Source organism: Galendromus occidentalis, unplaced genomic scaffold (genome assembly GCF_000255335.2).
Source record: "Galendromus occidentalis unplaced genomic scaffold, Mocc_1.1 scf7180000077485, whole genome shotgun sequence".
NCBI lineage: Eukaryota > Metazoa > Arthropoda > Arachnida > Mesostigmata > Phytoseiidae > Galendromus > Galendromus occidentalis.
The window spans coordinates 222,480-241,479 of NW_003805473.1; the positions used below are offsets into that span (position 1 = coordinate 222,480).

The 19,000-nt window shown below is 51.5% G+C and overlaps 5 protein-coding genes across 5 annotated transcripts; 3 read left to right on the forward strand and 2 right to left on the reverse strand.

The window, feature by feature from the left end:
- The first annotated feature begins 3,378 nt into the window (after positions 1–3,378).
- Positions 3,379–4,369, forward strand: LOC100897267 (ATPase inhibitor mai-1, mitochondrial). The gene is made up of 4 exons (XM_003745721.1): positions 3,379–3,521; positions 3,754–3,799; positions 3,957–4,039; positions 4,149–4,369. The coding sequence occupies exons 1-4, from the start codon at positions 3,460–3,462 to the stop codon at positions 4,285–4,287; spliced, it is 330 nt and encodes a 109-aa protein (XP_003745769.1). The 5' UTR covers positions 3,379–3,459; the 3' UTR covers positions 4,288–4,369.
- Positions 4,370–4,403: 34 nt separating this feature from the next.
- LOC100897409 (uncharacterized) lies at positions 4,404–6,600 on the reverse strand. Its single transcript, XM_003745722.1, has 8 exons — positions 6,305–6,600; positions 6,115–6,228; positions 5,938–6,022; positions 5,669–5,823; positions 5,355–5,508; positions 5,120–5,247; positions 4,699–4,934; positions 4,404–4,578 (listed from the first exon to the last, which is right to left on the reverse strand). Exons 1-8 carry the CDS (start codon positions 6,380–6,382, stop codon positions 4,449–4,451), a joined length of 1,080 nt encoding a protein of 359 aa, XP_003745770.1. The 5' UTR covers positions 6,383–6,600; the 3' UTR covers positions 4,404–4,448.
- Positions 6,601–6,711: 111 nt separating this feature from the next.
- LOC100897558 (RRP15-like protein) lies at positions 6,712–8,034 on the forward strand. The gene is made up of 4 exons (XM_003745723.1): positions 6,712–6,870; positions 6,969–7,194; positions 7,382–7,620; positions 7,768–8,034. The coding sequence occupies exons 1-4, from the start codon at positions 6,802–6,804 to the stop codon at positions 7,963–7,965; spliced, it is 732 nt and encodes a 243-aa protein (XP_003745771.1). The 5' UTR covers positions 6,712–6,801; the 3' UTR covers positions 7,966–8,034.
- A 582-nt stretch (positions 8,035–8,616) lies between these two features.
- Positions 8,617–9,475, reverse strand: LOC114828351 (cell wall integrity and stress response component 1-like). Its single transcript, XM_029112156.1, has 3 exons — positions 9,401–9,475; positions 8,970–9,199; positions 8,617–8,813 (listed from the first exon to the last, which is right to left on the reverse strand). The coding sequence occupies exons 2-3, from the start codon at positions 9,157–9,159 to the stop codon at positions 8,617–8,619; spliced, it is 387 nt and encodes a 128-aa protein (XP_028967989.1). The 5' UTR covers positions 9,160–9,199; positions 9,401–9,475.
- A 2,980-nt stretch (positions 9,476–12,455) lies between these two features.
- LOC100898140 (uncharacterized) lies at positions 12,456–17,554 on the forward strand. The gene is made up of 10 exons (XM_018640450.2): positions 12,456–12,716; positions 12,853–13,091; positions 13,464–13,720; positions 13,855–14,440; positions 14,563–14,756; positions 14,968–15,119; positions 15,851–16,103; positions 16,246–16,621; positions 16,801–17,019; positions 17,203–17,554. Exons 1-10 carry the CDS (start codon positions 12,456–12,458, stop codon positions 17,552–17,554), a joined length of 2,889 nt encoding a protein of 962 aa, XP_018495966.2.
- The last annotated feature ends 1,446 nt before the right edge of the window (positions 17,555–19,000 follow it).

Below are 19,000 nucleotides of genomic sequence, written 5' to 3' on the forward strand. Positions count from 1 at the left end.
GATTCCTCGAACCGTTCCGAGGAACCTTCTTTCCGGCTCCACGTGCATTCCTCCTACTCGAGAGAGCGGAAAGCCCTCCCTCTGTCTGTTGTCTTAATCCTGTTTTATATGCGACTGGTAAACGGCTCGGGAATATGTCTCCGACGGTGACCGTCCGGTGCTATAAGATTAGGCTCAATCTCTGTCGGCTCACGACGACGCCGTAAAAGATAGGAGTGGAAAATACGACGATTACCCCTAGCGCTGAGCCGCAGCGCTTGAGACGGGACCTCCGATGCGCTGGCAGCGGAAGGCTGAGGGGACACCGGTGATTTTCTTGATTCGGGAGCTGAGTCTCGAGAGATCTGACGGTTTCCTTTTCGTAATCCGAGATCTCAGTCAAGCGAAAAAATTACTCGACTCGGGCATCTCGAATCCCTCCTTCCCCGTGTTCGTTTATAACCGTATGATGCTGAATAGTCTTCGCGTTCACCCGCTCCGTCACTCAATTTATGCTGATGATGTATCCTCCTGGGCGCCTCCCGCTAAGTGAGATTATTAACTTCGAGTTTCAACGATTAAAGTCCGGCTCTAATGATTGGGACATCAGCGGAGCTTATAATCAACAATTCAGTCTTCCCGTTCAGGTCGACGTCGCACCACTCCATCAAGAAAGTGTTTCCGTCGAATGAGCAACAGATTCGATGGATGGTGCGGTGGGAAGTGAGCCCACGGAGGAGTAATCTTCGGGACTGAATGATGGTTACGGGACAGTCGGCGTTCTCGGGGCGTGACCGACCGCGAGAGCTTCATGAATTTCTGTGACGGAGCTGCTGCGCGGATGTCGCGACACCGTGACCGTGAAAAATCTCTGGCGCTCAAATCATATGTATGTATATCACGCTCGCGAAAAATAGTCGATTCGATCTCCAGGGCATCAGCGCCTTCAAGATCCTGCTACTGCTCCCGAGAGTCATCGCCACGTGAGGGCCACGAGCCCAGGATACGTACGGCGAAAATTGAGGCAAACGCCTCATCATTGAAGACTTTTTGTGCAAGGAGTCCTGACGGACGCTGAGGGAGGCCCTTCCAGTGTGGGACCTTTAAAGTGGGGGTCCAAGTTCGAAGACTGATCACGTGATCACTGATCTGAGTGTAAGTACCCCATGAGGCTCTGTACAGCTGTCACAAACGACCATCGATGCACGTATCCGCCCACCTAAGGATGAGCTCTTTGAGAGTGTCTTGACCCCGTAGTTCTATCTGTGGGTCCCGACTCGGCTGTGCCGATCGATCCTCTGGCACCCCTTGCGAACTTGCCGGTTGAATATTTCCGACTCAACAATTGAGTGATCTCCGCTCTTGAATTGAGCGGAGCTCAGATCTTGTCGCCCGACTCTATCTCGGTGGCTCAGGTCTACTCGTCATCCACAAAAAGTCGACCCGACATGCGAAGTGCCAATGTCAATGGAAAGCAATCCAGGTAGGGATATTCGTTTCCCTCGCTGTCTTCTTTTTCGTTTGCTCCCTACGAACATCAGGCGGACAAGGATCGGGAAATCGATTTGTGTGGAGAGACCCTATCCTCTATGATCTATGGCGTTCCGGAAACAATATCGCATCGACATACAACGTACATATGTCGACGAGCCGGTGCTGGGGTCTTATACGGGCGCGGGGAAGAATACTGCATGTAAGAGAGCATGTAGATTCCCATTCTGGGGATCCGCATCGTTCCTGTCGCGTAGAAGTTCTTCTTTGATACCTAGGTAATCCTGATTCCGAACATGTCTTGAGCGGGATTCGCCGAATGTGATCTCGGATCTTTGATCACGTATTCTGAAAAGAGACCGACAAGACGCCTCGGCGGCGGTGTCGCTAGATCAGGAGCCCCTTTCGCAAAGATCAACTTCCCTTCGAACTTCTCGGATGCTGAGCCTTGGGACCTGAAATTCGGGTGTTCGGAATCGAATTCTCCCGCTGACGATCCTGAAGATACGCAGAGTTTGAGAAGGGTGTCGCTCCTGAGGTGACTCCGAATGACATGCCACACACCGGCCTCAGCCGTGAATCGAGTATCGGCGAGCCCTGCATGGGAGCCGGCAGCCGACGAGTTTTTCCTTTATGGGAGGTAGCTTTTCACGGGGAAGCTCTGGGTACTTCCAGAAATACCATTCCGGCGAATGGAGAAGCAGACTCCCAGAGCGGGGCCGACCGGGTTTCGGGAGCCGTGTTCTCCGTTAATAGCTTGTTAGGGAGGACCTGCGCGGAGTGAGGTGCCGGAGAGACAAAGTGACTTCTCTCCTCTTTTCCAGGGGGAGAAGAGTAGTATGCTCTGCGCAACTTTAGTGGATCGAGAGAGCTTCATCCCCGCGTCTCTCCACGAATTCGGGGATTCTGAAACCTCATCGGAGTGTCCCGGATAACAACCGTAGGGTTCCCCTGCCATCGGAAATTCATCTGACCATGACTGACCAATGATGAAGGCGACCGGCGGAGTCATCCGATAAATAAGTGCGACGCGGGCACGCAAACGGTGGACGTTGCCTGAGTTCAATCAAAGCGAGGCGGATATCTTGGATCTTCACAGGGAAAGAGAGGTCATTGGGACCTTTTATAATTCTTCACGACGCATGATCCGCTTCTGTTTTGGGAGCGTCGCCTAATTACAGTTGAACGGGATCCCATGCTGATTGCATGCGTGCAGCGCGGGAGCTGTACGTGGGTAGCGTCCCCCGAACACCCGTCCAGGGTTGGGGAGAAACCCCGAGCCTGAACTAGTAGTAGGAGTATTTTCCCGAATGCAGACATGGACAAGTTCCGCGACGCTTCCCGAGCAGAGATCTCTGGATCTTGAACTTTGGAACCAGGTGAGGCGACCCGAGGGGCTCACGGAATTTATGCGTTTCGGCGCCCAGAGGGAATAGAGGATGAAATCTTATGCGGCCTACTGAAGGAGGGAAGATGGACTTGTCCCCTCATACCGAGAAACCGTAAAGTCGATCCATTGATGCCCCATGTGTTCGCAATCAGAGGAGACTATGAGACAATCGTTTTTTGCCTGGGGGACGGATTTTCCGCGGGGGATTAAGTGGAGAAAAGAGACAGATCTCCCAATCGATCGATCATCGATGGATACATAACAACGAACACGTATCCGTCCCCACCGCGATCCCAAGTACTTTGGATACGTTTCAGGATACACCCGGTCAGAGCTGCCCGAAAATTGCTATCGAGCTCGGCAGTCCATCTTGCAGAAATGAGTATTTTCGTGAATTTCCCAATAAGCTGAAGGCTGCGACAAAGGCGGTTCTCGATTTTCGTAGCCTCGATCGCGATGCCGACGCTGGGTCGTTGTGCCAAAGCTTCGTGATCGGATGACTGCAACCGCTTTCAAAGACTTGCGCCGGCTGCGATTCGTGTTGTTCCGTCGCCTAGTGTCCGCCATTTAGTGGCCCTGATCGTCAAAGTCAGTACGCGATGGCCTCACTGAAAGTCAAGAGTTTTGCTAAACTTCTCAATGTCGAGAATGCGTTCTGCATGTAAGTTGATCGACGATATCCGCTCATCGAGATTCCGTCGATTTCAACGGAGCAGGACGATTCAGTTTGCGCAGCCACTCCTTAAAACAGTGCTCTGTGCATGTGGATAAGACACCTCTAGAGGTCGTTCGGCAAGAAACTTCCCAGAGAATCCTTGCGAAGCTGGAGGTTCAAGTTCATGAAGGCTCATGATGAAAAGCCAAAGGGCCTAATGTCTGTACGTCTCTTGCAGCGGCACCCGAGCGATGAGCGGCATATCCGGCAGTGGCGCCGGAAAGGTAAGAGAGGATAATTCGACGCACTCAGTGAAGATACTGGGCTTTCGGCTCTCTCTCCGCTTCTTCCCGGTCGCCCACATTCTCGGGGTACCCGCACGCCTTGATTCACCAAAGTTCGCCGATTCATGATTGATCAAAGCTTCTCAATTCTTTTTAGGGAGGCGGTTCCGGAGGAAGCGTACGAGACGCTGGAGGCTCTCTCGGTAAACGTGAAGCTGCTCAGGAGGACCAATACTTCAGGTTTGTTCGATGACCCTTTTCCCCTCCTGGTCTCGATGAGGGCGCGGGAGAGTCACGGAAATCTCGCCAGATCTGTGCCAGCATTTCTTGACGAGAGCGATTGTTGCAGGAAGCTGCAGCAAGAGCAGCTCGCGAATTTGCATAAACACCTCGAGGACGAAATTGCGCAGCACGAGCTTCAGATTAAGCAGCACGAGCAGTCCATCAAGAAACACAAGGAGACTCTAGCTTCGCTTAGGAAACAGTAAATCGTATGGCTCCCTCCGCCTATCATTCGATGAGCAGGTGGTGAAACTTTCAGAGAATAAATCGAATCGTTCTAACAAAGTCCGGAAAGCTCGAGATGCTTTTTTATTGATGTCTCACAGCAGACATCGCACTCACGGTTGTTCGATTCGATGCTCGTAACTTAGGTGTAAGCATTCAAAGAAATGTCATCTAAAAGAGTTTTCAGAGATCCGCAGTCGGGGCAAGTCTTGCCCCCAGAGCTGAAAATCGGACAGCTTTCGTGCCTCCATCGATTCGTCGAGTCCAGATATCTAGAATGTGGGACATATGTGAACAAATAATATGAGCGACAGCTCGGAAGCTGTGTATCGATGCCGACCTCATAATTCGGGAGGGATGACTTCTTCAATAGAATATCAATGACAACGCACCCCATTGTACTATCGAAGACCACTTCTCCTTGGTCTGCAACACCCGGGCACTTCGGAGAGTTGATCACTGTGAGGATCAACTTGAAACAACCAGTATCCGATGTCAAGTCCCCGCATCGGAGAGATTCCGCACAAATTTCGACGCCTCGTACGTATACCGTTGGGACCGTCGTTTCATGGAACAGGATCGTGCTCAAGAAACAGGGTCTCAGGAATTCCGAATGAACCACTGCAAGCTGTGTAAGAAGGGAAGAAGATAAGCCGAGACATTAGAGGTCGTTCGGATCGAAGGCTCCTCCGGGTACTGTCGCCGAAGTTTGGAAGATAAATCCTCTCGGAATCTTCCGGGATTCCCCATCTTTTCGGAAGGCTCTTATCCACTATCCATCCGCCATGACCCGCATTTCCTTCTCGAACTAACCTCGGCGACCATCACAATAGCTTGCTTCCGGTCGAAATGCATGTAAACCCTGTCTTCGTATCGTTTCCACCGGGGAGAATTTCTCAGCTCCCAAATGGTCTCCAAGAATCCTAAGGGTTTGCTGCCGGCTGAGAATGATGCAATCGAATCAGTCGATCTCCTCATTGAAGTGAGGCCTCCACAATGAATAGATTGGAAGAAAGTAATTCGGTGGCTCGAGAAAGGGAAATTCTACCTGGAGCATCTTGAATCTTCGGGACTTCTGGGTCGTGCCCATGGTGGGTTTCTTGATATTCGACAATGTATGTTCCCGCGGGATCGACGGTCAATGTCATTTTCGCTGGGCATTTGACTCCGCAACGCACTGAAGCCCGGCGTTTTTTCTGTGACTGCAGGCCGGAAGGAGAAATGATATGAAGGATTGTTATTCCATCGCTTTCTGTGCAGAGCCTATTCTGTGCATGCCCTGCATGATACACTGCACCGCGGCACGACGAGACATTTCCGATGAAACATTTACTTTTGTCGAGACAGCGTAGGCATCCTCACCCGGTTTTCGTCCGGAATCCTCGATTGGAAATTTCCGGATCGATGGCATACGAAGTATCTCTTCGCTACGCAGGAAGCGGTCTTCTTTGTTCCCGATGTGCTGACGTATTGAGCTCCGGAACGCTTCTCCTCTTCCACTTTCCATAGCTGGAAATCTGTAGGATCGAAATGCTCAGCTCGTGATTCTCTCATGGGGGCTAGTTTTCCTACAAGGTTTCTCTACGGCAAGCTTTTATTCGGCAATAACTCTCGCCTCGAGGTTCGCTTACGGATTTCACTCTTGAAGACCAACTTGACGTATTTGAGAACTGTGTCGTGAGCTTCTTTGAGGTGTTTCGCTATGTTCGTACCAACCTGCGGACGTGAGAATAGTTCACTGAAGACATAGCGCGCTCAGGAATCTTCGGGCTCCCATAACGAAGTCCCTACTCGAATTAAGAACACACCTCGCCATCACATATGAAACACCTCACGAGTCCCGGGTGAAGCTTCCTGATATGCCTGTTCAAGTTCGTTTGTGTCGAAAACGTCACCTGGCAGTCGCTACACTTCAGAGGAGCCTACGGACAGATGATCTTTAGAGATTTGACAGTGAGGTATGATCATGCGTCAGTTCATACAGCGAATAGGACGGACCGTTCTGCGCGAGCGGCTTCCTCTGGGCGGGGACTCACGGAGTCGGAGACTCTCTGGAACTTCCTCCATGGCTGTCATTTGTCGTCCATGGGCTGATGTGTCGCTTGCCTCGGGCACAGGGAGCTCACATGCAATGGTGAGCAGTCCAGAGTTCGAGTCGTATTCTGATTTCCACTCGCTGCGCTTTCCAGAAAAGAGGTCTCGGACTGGCGGGGTCGGATAAGAAACTCAAACGCAGCGAGAACGATACCTCTGCAACACTCTGACCGTCGACAGGAATCGAGCATACAAGGTTTTCGCAAAGGAATACCTCCCGTCGTTATGCAGCCCGAGGAAACCAAGCAGCGTCACTGAGAGCGATTCCTCTCCCGAAACCGTCTGCTGTGTTTAGACAACAAATCAGCGCGAGAAAGAAGGCCATCAGGAGCACGTGCCGGGACAGGATCGACGGAGCTCGCAGCCACGCAAAACGAACAGTCTAGTTCGTTTTGGAGACGATGGCGGAAACCGCTGTCAAAGATTCGGACCCAGACGCGTCTTTAGGGAGCGCGAGCGACGAGGAGCAGGTGAGTTTAAGCTCGGGTGTGACTGAGGAGTTGTTGGAATCGAACACTCCTTCGACATTGGACAGAGCTCCGGTTCTACGAGCTCTTTCATCCCTCAGCAAGCGGGGCGCGATGATCTCGTGGGCGGAAACGAAGGATGGGCTAACGTGTTCGCGAAAGTTCTCACGCAAAATCCCAAACTCAAGAAGAAGAAGAAGACGGTGGTCCTCTCGAAAGCGCGGAAAGATGCCGAAATCGAACGTCGGAAAGAGTTGGCGGCGTCCGGCAAAGACAGACCGAAGAAACGGATCGCGCGCGAACCCATGAAAATTGTTGACGGGGAAGGTAAGACGACTCGTTTACCGCATCATTGCATGAGTCCTGTAGTCGTGATGCGGGTGTCGACAAGCTGAGAATGAAGTGGAACAGAGGTGATCAGGTGTAAGAAAGCGGAAATTGTGAGAGAACGAACCGACCATGTCGATGGATCAAATCTCCTCGAACTTAACCGAGGTACTGAATAAATCCTCAGGGAAGGTTGTTGACGAAGAAGAGGTGTCCGAGGGGGATGAAGATGACAACTCTGAAAGCGACGAAGCAGCCTCCGAGAAGAAATCCGTTCTGGACAAAATACGGCGGAAGAAAGAGCGTTTGACTTATGGGTTGGTGGAAGCTCAACCTGGAGATCCGTATGAGAAGAATCTACTGAGAACCGCCACAAAGGGAGTGGTGCAGCTATTCAATGCTGTCAACAAGCACCAAGAGCAACAGGTTCGAAAGTCTCTCTGGGAGCCCCTCTGGTCTGCAATGCCCGGAAATTATCACCAGTTCTCAATCGATGTCAGGAATTACTGGGGGTCCTGTGGTTGTCATTCGATTGTCGATGATGAGAATAATAATTGATAATTTACTTTACAGAGAGCAAAGCAGAAAGCAGATTCTTCAGACGACGAAGACCATCGCTATAAGAAGGGGCGATTCATGGATACATTGTATAAAATCCAAGAGAAGAAAAAAGGCAAAGATGAGTCTAAGTGGGAAGCGCTGAAAGACGACTTCATGATGAATTCAAAAATGCGGGACTGGGATAAGCAAGCTGGAAGCGATGATGATTGATTCTCTTGTAAATATAATGTTTGTGTTCCGTTAAGCAACTGGTGAAATAAAGCGACCGATCTCTTCCAATGAACAGAAAGTTTCTATAAGAAGGCGGCGTTCCTGAGCCTGAGCCCTGCATTGGTATCCATATGGTCCGTGAGTGATCATTTATTCGATATCTAGATTCTTGTGTAGCGAGATTATCAGAAGGGGTGTATCCCGCGCGTATCTGTGAGAAACCGTGGTCGATGGTCGAGCCTGTCCTCAGACTGCGTAAATGCAAGACAGGGAGTCGGGAGAAATCGCTGGTCTTGACGCCCGACTCTAACGCTCGAGCCATCGCATTCAGCCCGTTGATCATTCCATACAATAATTATTGTATAATAGTCAGAACCCATTCCGCGGTCTGATATCCCAATCGTCGTAATATACATGGGGATGGAGATCACTCGGGAGCTGACACCTGATGGCGATCGAGCATCCATGAAGCTCTCGATCAGAGCCAACAAATTGAAACATCTACGAATCTCTATCACGTCCTCGACTGTATCGAAGTCCGACCGCCGAGCCTGACCAGTGAGGCTTGTAATCCGGGACCCATTAGAAGAGGTCCTCCATTCTCGGCCTCTTCTTGGCTTCAGGTAAACCTTTCTGGTTGTTGGCTGTATGTCATTTAGCCTTGGTAGACGAGGAAGATGAGCTGGAAGAAGGCTTGGAAGAAACTTTGTGCGACGGCGAGCTCGGCATAGAAGACGAGGATGAAGCGCTCGAGGATTTTTTCTTCATGAAGTCTTTCATCTTATCACGTTTCTCCGTTGAGGAGGAGGAAGACGAAGAACTATTGGATTTCTTGCGTTCGTCGGTTCCTGCAACGCAATCTCTCATTTACAGTCAATTTCTCAAGGATCTGTCTCCCGACCGGAGCCTCTACCTCCCGGATTGAGGCACAGGAGACAGGGTTCGTTGGCAGTTTTCAGTGATTGAGCCGGAATTATCACACGACATTGACGGAATCGACGTACTTGTTGCGGAGGCAACGGCTTTGCCTGGGGGATTTATTTTGATTGCGGCTAAAATGGTTGCTTGAGCTTGCGGACCATGTTTCTGAGCTACGACGTCTTCTATGAGCTGTGCCAGCTGATCGACCGACTCCCTGGGACGCGAATGGAGCAGTCTCAAGGCCTTCGTGAACAACGGATCCAATTCCCCCATCTTCAGCGTGGAACGATATACGGAACTCTCTGGGGTCTCTCTGTGAATTACGAACGAATTCTGATTCATCGTATCGAACTGTTTTTGTCTTTCTAGGCTCGGACATCAGCGCAAAGAAACCAGGAGAAACTCAGATGGGATTGCCATTCTCGGGATATCCATCCTCATGACGGAATTCCGTGGAATTAATGAGACCGACAACGATCAATTTCCGAAAGATCAGTGGACGAGAAATACCTACGTCACAAACTTCGGTTTCCCGAGTTAATGGAAGTTTCGGTGTTCGCCGCTCGCGCGTCGTTGGAAGCCAATACAATAACGAAACTAGTGGCGGAGGGATATCATGGCCGGGCGGGTTTGCGCGCGCCATCATCCGAACCTAAGTCTTAAGGAAAAATTCAATCGGATTCGCAATGCCGAATCCTCGCTTCATCTCGCGATCGATCTGGGACCGGGGCGTCGGGAACTACGAGTGGGGACTCCAATTTTCTCCCAGGATACTCCTACTGTTTCATGACAACGATATCAGCTGATCTAGAAATCATATGATTCTCTGGAACCCCTTCCGCATTCTTGCGCAGGGCTCATGGTCCTCGCGATTCAGCCGCTCACTGTCGTACGAATTTCATTCGCCCAATGAGTGTCGACGCGCGGATAAAATACGCCGCAATCCCGGCGATGGGAACCGCTCGGCCTAAGATCCCTGATCCCGAGAAGCGTGGCTCTTACTCGGATCTCGGGTCATCGACATCTGCCGTCCGTCGAAGACCCAGAGATTTGGGGTTTCAGGACAAGTATATTCCCCCGCACGTTTTTGAGAATTCCAAAGCTCCGAATAATTCGTACCCCTCGAGTCGAATTCGATGTCGTCCACTGCATTTAGCCTCGGGCTCGAAGCTCTGCGGAAGCGTTCGGCCATGGGTGTTTTCCGCAGCGTCGAATTCTATGGCGATCCAGGTCTTGAGGATCGTACACGGTGCTCGCGAATTCTTACAGATTCTCAGATCTCGCTGAATGTGGTTAACGAGATACGGGTGAACCCTCTCCAGTCCCTCTACCCAGGAGCAGCGGATCCTCTATAGTGGCGGACGTCAGCCGCCGCCGCCGCTGAGAGCCCTCGCCGGATCTAGTTGTGCTCGCGGACGCATTGTGAAGCTTTTCTACTACCATTTCTCCTCCACAGCACACATTGCTTATCGTCTGTCTGACCGACGGACCGACCGAAGGACCAAGCAGTCAGTCAGTCCGTCAGCCAACCAGTCGTCCGGCCAGCCGGACAGACACCGAAAGCTAAAAATCAACTGTCCAGCCAGACGGCTGGCGATTCCGGATCGGATTCGTGGTGTCAAATTCAGCGAGGATAGGGTTTCGTGCGGGCACGAGTGCAGATGTTGCAGGAGCGCACGAATATACTCAGGGTAATGTGTTCTGTGCAACCGAAGACGAAGTGATGTGATTCCTCAAAGATCCGCTGCCTTGCTTGCGACGGTGAGTTGCAATCCTCAATTCGATGGGACGACGGGTCAGAGCAGCGCTCCACGAAAAAAAAAATCGGGCAGGTAGGTAAACGAAGGAACACGCAAGTGAACGAGTGGGCTCGCAAGACACTAGGCGGCAGGAGCGGGTTCGCCCTCCTTCGTTCGCTTGCACGGCGAGCTTCGTCCGACCCACACACGTAGCTATCGAACCGAGTTTATAGCCCTCAGTTCCGCGGGATTCAATCCGTTCATGTATCCGTCCTGTTTCTGCTCCTCCACGGATCTTACTCCGCTCCTGGTCTTCCGATTGTACGATGAGACACACGGTGCGAGGCCGGAGTGAAAGTTCATCCCGGAGTGACACGGCTTAGATTCTGGTGACATCTCAAAGTCGCTCGAGGTCCGCTGTCAGCTGTAGTCGGACTTTCGGCTTTCTCCTCGAGTGCGGAGTAAGGTTCGAGTCAATTTAGAGAATCTGTCATCCGACGGCCCCGACGCCGCGGGAGAAAAAGGTTGACGTCGCCACCATTTAATTTCCCTGTTTTTGATGATACGAACGTGCTGGTCGTCGACAACTTCTCTACCGCTGCTGCTGTCGTGTTTCCGTCTGGCGATTTCTCTGTTCCGTGATAAAATATTGGAAAATGCTCGAAAACCATCGGTCGGAGCACTTCCGGCACAACACGGTGGTGCGACTTCTCTTTCGAAGTCGAGCTTCGACCAAGACCCCGTTGTATCTGTGGATGGTGGATTACTTTGGTATTTTGTGATCGAGAGCTAGCTAGTTTGACCTAGTTCATAGATTGATGGGCGGAACTTCTTCTCTTTGAGTTCCCTCAACCATCCGGACTTCCGAGAAGATCGTTGGAATCCGGAAGGATTTATAATCTCGATCGCGAAATCCCCGGGTCGAGATCGTTGCGGGAGTTCTTTGATCGGCCAGCGCGTAGGGGGTTCTCGAGTCTTGACCGTCTCATTCGAAGAGGAATTTCTAAAGGTTGCGAGCGCGCCCCCAGATAGTAGTGTAGTTTGGGCGATCCGAGCCCGACCCGGACATTCAGGGGGAGGAGGGAGGGCGACAGCTCCCGCAAGCACGAAGTTATTCAGTCCGAGAGCTCCGGCCCTGTCCTTGGTTGAAACCAAGAGGAATTCCTTCTGAATACGATGTTGTATAGCGAAATCACGCCGGAGTGTAGGCACTGTCGAGAGGAGGCGACAGCTCTGCGAGGTTTCGATTGTGTTGTCCACTACAACTTCTGGTTGGAGTGGCTCACGGCAGATGCCGTTCTTCTGCGAAACACTTCCACCATCGGGAGCCGTTTTCTTTAACGAGATTTTCTCAACGTCGCGAAGCTTCGGCCGCAGCTTTTCCGGGTGGCTTAGCAGATTGAAGGCGGCGGTGACGCCGAAGACGTCAGGTGTTCACTCCAGTTCCGAAAGCTCCGAGCCAACAAACATAGCCCGCACTGCTCCAATGATTTTTAGACTCTTCTTCTGATGGGTGAGGGGGCGATTCGGAAACGCTGTTCAACTCGGCTCAGATTAGGGGTCCTAATTGCATTCCCAAGATCGATCGGATCTTCGGGCCTTCACTGCGACTAATCGAGAGAGCTCCCCGAGTATGTCGCTTCCGGCCCGAAATTGCCATGCCAATTTTCATGCTCGGCCCGCGTCCGTGCCCGCTTCCTTCGAGTGTCATTTCGTCGTTGATTCCAGGGTGGCTCTCTGATTCTGCAGGATTCTAATTTATCTCTACTCGGGATCGCTTTCAGCTCGAAGGCTTCGCGATGAAGGCGTTCGTCGGAATCCCTCCTTGAGATGAAACCTCAGGAGAAGGATGAAGGGTTCTCAGGGCTCGGGGGAGCTGGAGGACCCAGTGGAGTCGCACAGAACATCAAGGGACCCCCGAAAAAGAAAAAGGACTCCAAGGCAGCTTCCTTAGCACCGCTGAGAAAAACGCCGATGTCCAAGAAGAAGGAGACCGCTTCGGCAGTCAGGGAACTCAAGGAGCTTAAGCTAAAGGAGCTCAAGAAGAAGAAGGACGGAGCTTCCTTCAGCCCATCGCCTCAACAATCCAAGGTCAGTTATCGTTAGCAGAAGAGAACGCCCCCCTCGTCATTGAAGGAAGGGGCAGATCGAGCGGCAGTCTCGGGCCGAGGAGGGGCTTCGAATCGAAGTCCAGAGGGGAACAACTGAAAGAAATACTCTTTTCCAGTCATCAAAGGACAAGCAAAAGAAATTTGCTGGTTCGGCTCTAGGCGGAGCTCCGTCTGAGAAAAAGACTAGGAAATCAGTCGGTAGCGATGTCAAGAAAAAGAAGCCGGTCACCAACGGGACCGCGAAGGACGACAAAAAACGTAGAGATGATCCTGCAAAAGACGGAAATGTTGTCGGGAGCGCCGTCGCCGCCAACGGATGGGGCTTCGGAACTGAAGTTCTCACTTGTCTGCCTCGGTAAGCCTAAGCCCGATCGCTCCCTTTACGTTGCCGGGAGTCTATTGTCATTCATCGTCCGCGAGAACCGATTCAGGTTCCGGGCCTCACGAAAAATTCCGCCGCGTCGGAGATGATTCTCTCGCTTTGGCGAACAATGCCTATGAAATTCGAAAAAAAGAACCCCTCCGGAATCTCGCCATCGGTAATCGGAGAGAGCTGTGGGCGAGAGACCCTAGCTCGGGTGTCTCGGACATCATTCTGAAATTCGATTTGCTGGGAACTTGATTTCTATCGTGAACTCCAAGCAACGCTCGACACTTCTCTTTGCTGAGTTTAACCGACGCGGCGCTCCCCTTACGTCCGCATCTGATCTGACGGACTTTCTTCCAGACGAGTTGCCAGCCTGAACGCAATGGCCAAAGTGCACATAATGTACGAAAATGAAACAAATCGATCCACGCAGCACGCGACCTCATCCAGTTCCAATACGAACAATTCCGTCGCGGCAACTTCCAATGCTACGAGTAATAGTTGTCCGACTCTGTTGAACATGGTCAGCAATGGAATCGTCAACGGAGAGACTTCTCATCTCGGTAGCTCGACAGCGGAAGTGTCGAACGAAGTTGTTGCTCCCCCGGCGTCCACAGGTGAGTCGCAGAGAGGCTTCTCGGTCGGAGAGGAACCGAAAACTCGCGCCGACTCGCAAGAACTGCGGAGTTTCTCTCAAAACGTTTATTAGAATCGCGAAACCGAAGAATATAGCCAGGAACGTCCTCCGCAGGTTCCTCGCAACCGACCACCGAAGTAGACACTGACTCCGACGTCACCATCGAGGCGGTATCAACAACAAACAACGGCCATTCGAGTCCCAGAGTGGACCGGAAGATGATGACAGTCGCGATTCCCGGTCGGTGTCGGCGGATGGCATCTCTCAACGCCCAGGCGATTCTCGCGGCAAGTTTGTGTCACGACGAGAAACGTCCCAAGAAAAAAGAGCCACCTGTTGTCCCTCCGACGACCCCCGCAACAGCGGGCTCGGAGCCGAGTACAAGTGGTACCAGCCCGAGCTCAGCGGGAGTTTCAGCTGGTAGTGTGATCAAGATCGAAGACATCGAAGAAGAGGAGAAGAACTCTACGGTGGAAGAGGAAGAGATTGTTCAAATTGTCCAAACGACGAAGATCCGACGGAGGAAAATGAGAACGTCCAAGACCTCCAGCAGTCCACCAAAAGCCCTCAGACCAAAGCTTCCCAAGAAAGGCGAACTGGAAGAAATCGCGAACAAGGAGACCAACAACACCGTGGAAACCAAAGTATCCCAATTAGCATCGACGAGCGTTACGGAGGCTCAGGTCACCAGGACTTTTTCGTAAGTTGCGCTTGATCCTTCGGTTAGGGAAGTCGAGGCACGCGGGCCTTTCTCGATATGGAGATGCACGTTCGGATTTCGAGAGATTTTCAAATCTCATCTATTCGATCTTCGACTTACAGCTACTCTACCACCAGTACTGTTTCCAGCAGTATGCTCGGAGTTGGTCAACCCGGCACCAGCGGCGGCAACAATCTCACCCTGTTGACGAGACCCCCATTGGTGTTGAATCCCCCGCAGCAAGTTCCTCTGCAGAATCAAGCTGCCACCTTCAGTCTGGCATCCTCGACGGCCGTCAACGCGCAGAATCCACAAGGTATTTCACTGGCGAAGTCTCTCTCCAGACAGCGGCATCCTTCGGTCGATCTCATTCGGCTTCTGATGAGATCTTCGTGCACGGGGGGCACGCCTTCCGAAAACCCATCGGAGGGGGGCGAGATATCGCTTTCACCATCGAATTTCGATATTGGTACAGGGGGTCATCTCCGAGTTCTCTAAGCTCATCGGAGTAGCCTTCTCCCTTTCAGGGGTTCGAGCACAGCTACAGAGTAATACGGTTTACCTGAATGCGAACATGAATGTCAATCCCGGTGGTTATCTCGTGGCGGCTCCACACATAGCTGTGCAACAATCGGTTCAGCCGACTGCATCTTTCGGACTGACTCCTACCTACTATCAGGTGTGTTGAAGTCGACGGGAGAATTCATCTTTTTATTGATTTGGTAGATTCGATACCTTCGAAGCAGCAGACGACGGAAAACAGACATCTCGCGAGCAAACAGTACATTCCCGTGTCGAGCTCTGGACCGTTCTGCGAATTGTATCCGATTCCAAGCCGGTGTCAAACCGACTCAGAGAATATGCGAAAGAATCGAACACTGAACTCCGTTGTTTTGACACTCGATTCCGTCATCCCAACTGTCACGAGTTGAAGCCGCTTCTGACGAGCGAACGATGGAATAGAGACGTGAGATTGGTCACATTCCGACAGAGTCTCCTCAGCCGGAGGTAGCACCTGACAGCAGCAATCGAAAACAACCTGCTCATGTGCTGAATAAGTGAAAGAGATCGGGTATTCCACTCGATTTAGAATATAATCATGTTATCTAATAAGGTATAGAAACCGCCGTCGACTTTCGAGTGTTAGTCGACATGTTCCGGCAATGCGTCATCTCAGCAGCGAGCGATGGCGGCCGTCGCTTCAGCGTTTGTATAGTTCGCTCATTCTAAGCTGCGGGCTCCTCTGTCGTCTGTCCTCCTTTTCTACTCGGTTGACTACGAGCGGCTCCGTGTAGTTAGCGCTTTGGTTTCGGAATAATTGTTTATATCTCTGAGAGGGAGCGGCTGTCGTATCGATGCTGGAATTGGATGCTGGCTCTCGGTCGTCTGACAGTGTAGAAATGTTTTCAGGTTCCTCTAATTCACAAACCGATCGCCTTTCATCCGAACGGTCCTTTCGTTGGAGTTCAGGGATCGGCGAACGCTGTTCCCGTACTGACGCCGCGAGTTCCTGCAAGGAACCTCGTCGTGCATTTGCCTGAGTCGAGGCAAGAAAACGGAACCGGAGACACGTATCCGAACCGGCCAGGACCGAGTGGTGTCCAAGCACAAACCCAGCAGCAGCAGCAGCAGCCACCTCAACTCCAACGAAACACTCCCCCTGGTATGCATTCGCCGAATGAAGAAATCTCCGGATTCGGACTCCGATAGATCGCGATGCGATACGGGCTCGTACCGGAGCTCACTCTCAGAGTCAGATAAAAGCATCGAGCGATGGCTCATATTAATCATTCAACCTGTTGCAGTTGAGGTGGTGGTACCGATGGTCGTGAAAAACCAAAGCCGGTCGAACGGCGTCGCGGGCGGCGCCGCCGCCGGTAGAATCACCGTCGTGACAATCCAGGATTCGTCAGGGTCGAGTTCGAAGGCGTCAGGAGACTCGATGGCATGTTCTCAGACGGCTGTCGGAGCTGCTGCAGCAGTGGGGAAACGTGGAAAGATGCAAGTTCCTCCAGCTTCAGGGCTCGGATCTGCAGTAGCAAAGTTGGAACGAAATAGCGACAAGGAGAAAAAGAGCGGAGTCCTCACCGGAATCAAAGTTGATACTCCCATCAAAAACAGTCCCGGCAAGAGGAAACAGCCCCACGGCTGGTCATGGCTTGGGGAACCATTCCTAAAGAAGTGAGTTCGAGGACAGACTTATTCAGCAAGTCCGAGCACGGACTTTTGCAGCGACTCGACCTGTCCCCCAATACTTATATCCGAGCCGGATCCTCGAACGGGGCCCTGCTCTTGATCCTCGGCGGAATGTCCTGCTCGAATTCTCGTGATTAACGGTGGCGTTCTTCGCGAACTTCCAGAGTCTGCACGAGCAACGAGCAGCAGTACGGGTACGGTGCCCAAGTTCGTTGGTGCTACAACGGCATACAGCACCAGGAAGGAGATATCATCCGACCGAGAGACTGCGTGCTACTAAAGAGTGGCCCCCGCGTTATCGACCTGCCGTTTGTCGCTAAGGTCGGCTCCCTTTGGCAGACACCAGAGGGCGAAATGATGATAAGTTTGCTTTGGTATTACAGGTGGGTACTGTCGTCTTAATTTTTTCCCGATGCATAGAACTCATTCCATGGGTTCATTCGGAGCCGACGAGGCTCTAGCTCATTCTCGGCGAAAAGAAACCTGGGGTCGGTTAGGCCCTGGTTGAGAACGTCGACAATCCCGATCGCTCCGTCTGAAAGCCTCATGGAGCCGTTCATTTCCAGACCCGAACACACGGAGCAAGGTCGACGTTCGAATCATATGGAGGATGAGATTTTCGCGTCAAAACACTGCGATTACAACTCTGTCGCATGCATTGAGGACAAGTGTTACGTGCTCTCGTTTGCGGAGTATTGTCGCTATCGCTCGAAGGTGAAGCAGCTCGAGGAGGGGGTGAAGTCGCGGGTGGCGCGAATCGTTCCTCCCCTGAACCCAAATCCCCGACAGTCGTATTTGCCAGACCCAGGCAGAGTGACCGCCGACCTCGTGTTTTTCTGTCGAAAAGTCTACGACTATCGACAGAAGCGTATCTTGAAGAACCCCACTGTCCAGGTGGTGAACACAAGGGATAGTTAGGGTGTTAGGGTACCTAACATTAATACCAACGACAACAACAACGACAATGACGTTGCCAGCGTGGACAGCGATGCCATCATCAGCGTCAACATCAGGAGCAACAACAACGTCGTCGGCAACAACAACAACACCACCAACAATAATAAAAACAATAGGAATTCAGTCGGGTGGAGCCGAGCGCGGTCTTCCGCGAAACAGTTGAATGTTACATTATCACCGCAAAGCCAACGACGTCTTCGGGGGAACAGGCGGCCGCGGGCGCAAAATATCAAGGAGGAAAACGTAGAACAGTAGGCGGGGATGGCCGAGCTTCCCGAGCTCAGAGGCGCTGGGTACGCATTTTTCGAGAGAAGAACCTACTGCTGCCTTCCGACCGACCGTTGGAAGATATGTGATGCTCTCCGTATGATCTCGTCTCTATGATCACGCGTAGGTTGGGTCCCGTGTCACGCATGATCATTTGTGTCGCTCGAACCCGATCCCGCTGCCAAGTCTCACATCCGTTTTTTCGAAAATCGAGAAAAAGATCAATGGAATTTTGAGCCAGCGATCTCTTCACCAGAATTTTCTCAAGTCGAATAGGCTCCGAGAGGTGACGGAGATCGGAGAGGAGTGACAAACCATCGATGATCTGAACTATATTAGCGAAGGAATAACGTTTATTTCACTCACTGGTCGGAGTTTGCCATTTTCTGTCCCTGATGTTTTATTTGTTCAAGAGCTCACCTCAGTATTATGAATAGTCGTATCACGCGGCGGGGAATATGCAGCGGAGAATCTTCTCTGGAAAAATGAACTCGAGAATTGTCTCATCGGGTCGCTCACACCGACTCAGTTCTTCGCTCGGTACGGGGAACCGGCAGGAGCGCCTAAAGTCATTAGTAACAATATGTTCACCCAACATGCAGATTACTATTTATGCAAGGTTCCGCACTAACGACGTTCGGCCGCCTGATCCTCTCCGGAGCATTCATGTTAATTTGAGAATCTCTAAATTCATTTTTTCGTAAGTGACTAAGACCTGGAAGGTCGGCAGAAACGGAAATGCGTATCAACTTCATAAGCGTCGAGTGAGTAAGATATGTGCGCACTGGTTTGAGAGGATCTTAGATTTGGTCTTTAGTGTCTATATTCCACGGGGCTGATTGTCGTTCCGGGATCGCTCTCTTTCCCATACCATTTGGATAGCTCGCCGACCGAGCTATCCAAGAAAGTCCTAGTAGTCCATGAAACGTGGCTGTCATCCTCTTACTTCACCTCCTCGAGGGGCAGGGACTTCTTGTGTAAATAGCCGTGAATCGATGTGATTGTAAATATATTTAATGACATAATATAAACAGAATACACATTCAAAGCGAGTGGTAGTGAAGTTATGGGAGAGTGCGATTCAGGAGAAAGTGTTCGTTCAGAGAAATTTGTCGTCATAATATACCCAATGGTTGGCGA

Coding starts and splice junctions, on each gene's coding strand:
- LOC100897267 (XM_003745721.1), top strand. CDS start 3,460: ATGGCCTCACTGAAAGTCAAGAGTTTTGCTAAACTTCTCAATGTCGAG. Junction 3,522..3,753: donor GTCGAGAATGCGTTCTGCAT/GTAAGTTGATCG, acceptor CGTCTCTTGCAG/CGGCACCCGAGCGATGAGCG. Junction 4,040..4,148: donor CAGGAGGACCAATACTTCAG/GTTTGTTCGATG, acceptor CGATTGTTGCAG/GAAGCTGCAGCAAGAGCAGC.
- LOC100897409 (XM_003745722.1), bottom strand. CDS start 6,382: ATGACAGCCATGGAGGAAGTTCCAGAGAGTCTCCGACTCCGTGAGTCC. Junction 6,229..6,304: donor GAAGCCGCTCGCGCAGAACG/GTCCGTCCTATT, acceptor ATCTGTCCGTAG/GCTCCTCTGAAGTGTAGCGA. Junction 4,935..5,119: donor CTATTGTGATGGTCGCCGAG/GTTAGTTCGAGA, acceptor CTTCTTACACAG/CTTGCAGTGGTTCATTCGGA.
- LOC100897558 (XM_003745723.1), top strand. CDS start 6,802: ATGGCGGAAACCGCTGTCAAAGATTCGGACCCAGACGCGTCTTTAGGG. Junction 6,871..6,968: donor GCGCGAGCGACGAGGAGCAG/GTGAGTTTAAGC, acceptor TTCATCCCTCAG/CAAGCGGGGCGCGATGATCT. Junction 7,621..7,767: donor ACAAGCACCAAGAGCAACAG/GTTCGAAAGTCT, acceptor TTTACTTTACAG/AGAGCAAAGCAGAAAGCAGA.
- LOC114828351 (XM_029112156.1), bottom strand. CDS start 9,159: ATGGGGGAATTGGATCCGTTGTTCACGAAGGCCTTGAGACTGCTCCAT. Junction 8,814..8,969: donor AGCCGTTGCCTCCGCAACAA/GTACGTCGATTC, acceptor ATTGCGTTGCAG/GAACCGACGAACGCAAGAAA.
- LOC100898140 (XM_018640450.2), top strand. CDS start 12,456: ATGAAACCTCAGGAGAAGGATGAAGGGTTCTCAGGGCTCGGGGGAGCT. Junction 12,717..12,852: donor CATCGCCTCAACAATCCAAG/GTCAGTTATCGT, acceptor ACTCTTTTCCAG/TCATCAAAGGACAAGCAAAA. Junction 14,757..14,967: donor CAACGCGCAGAATCCACAAG/GTATTTCACTGG, acceptor TCTCCCTTTCAG/GGGTTCGAGCACAGCTACAG.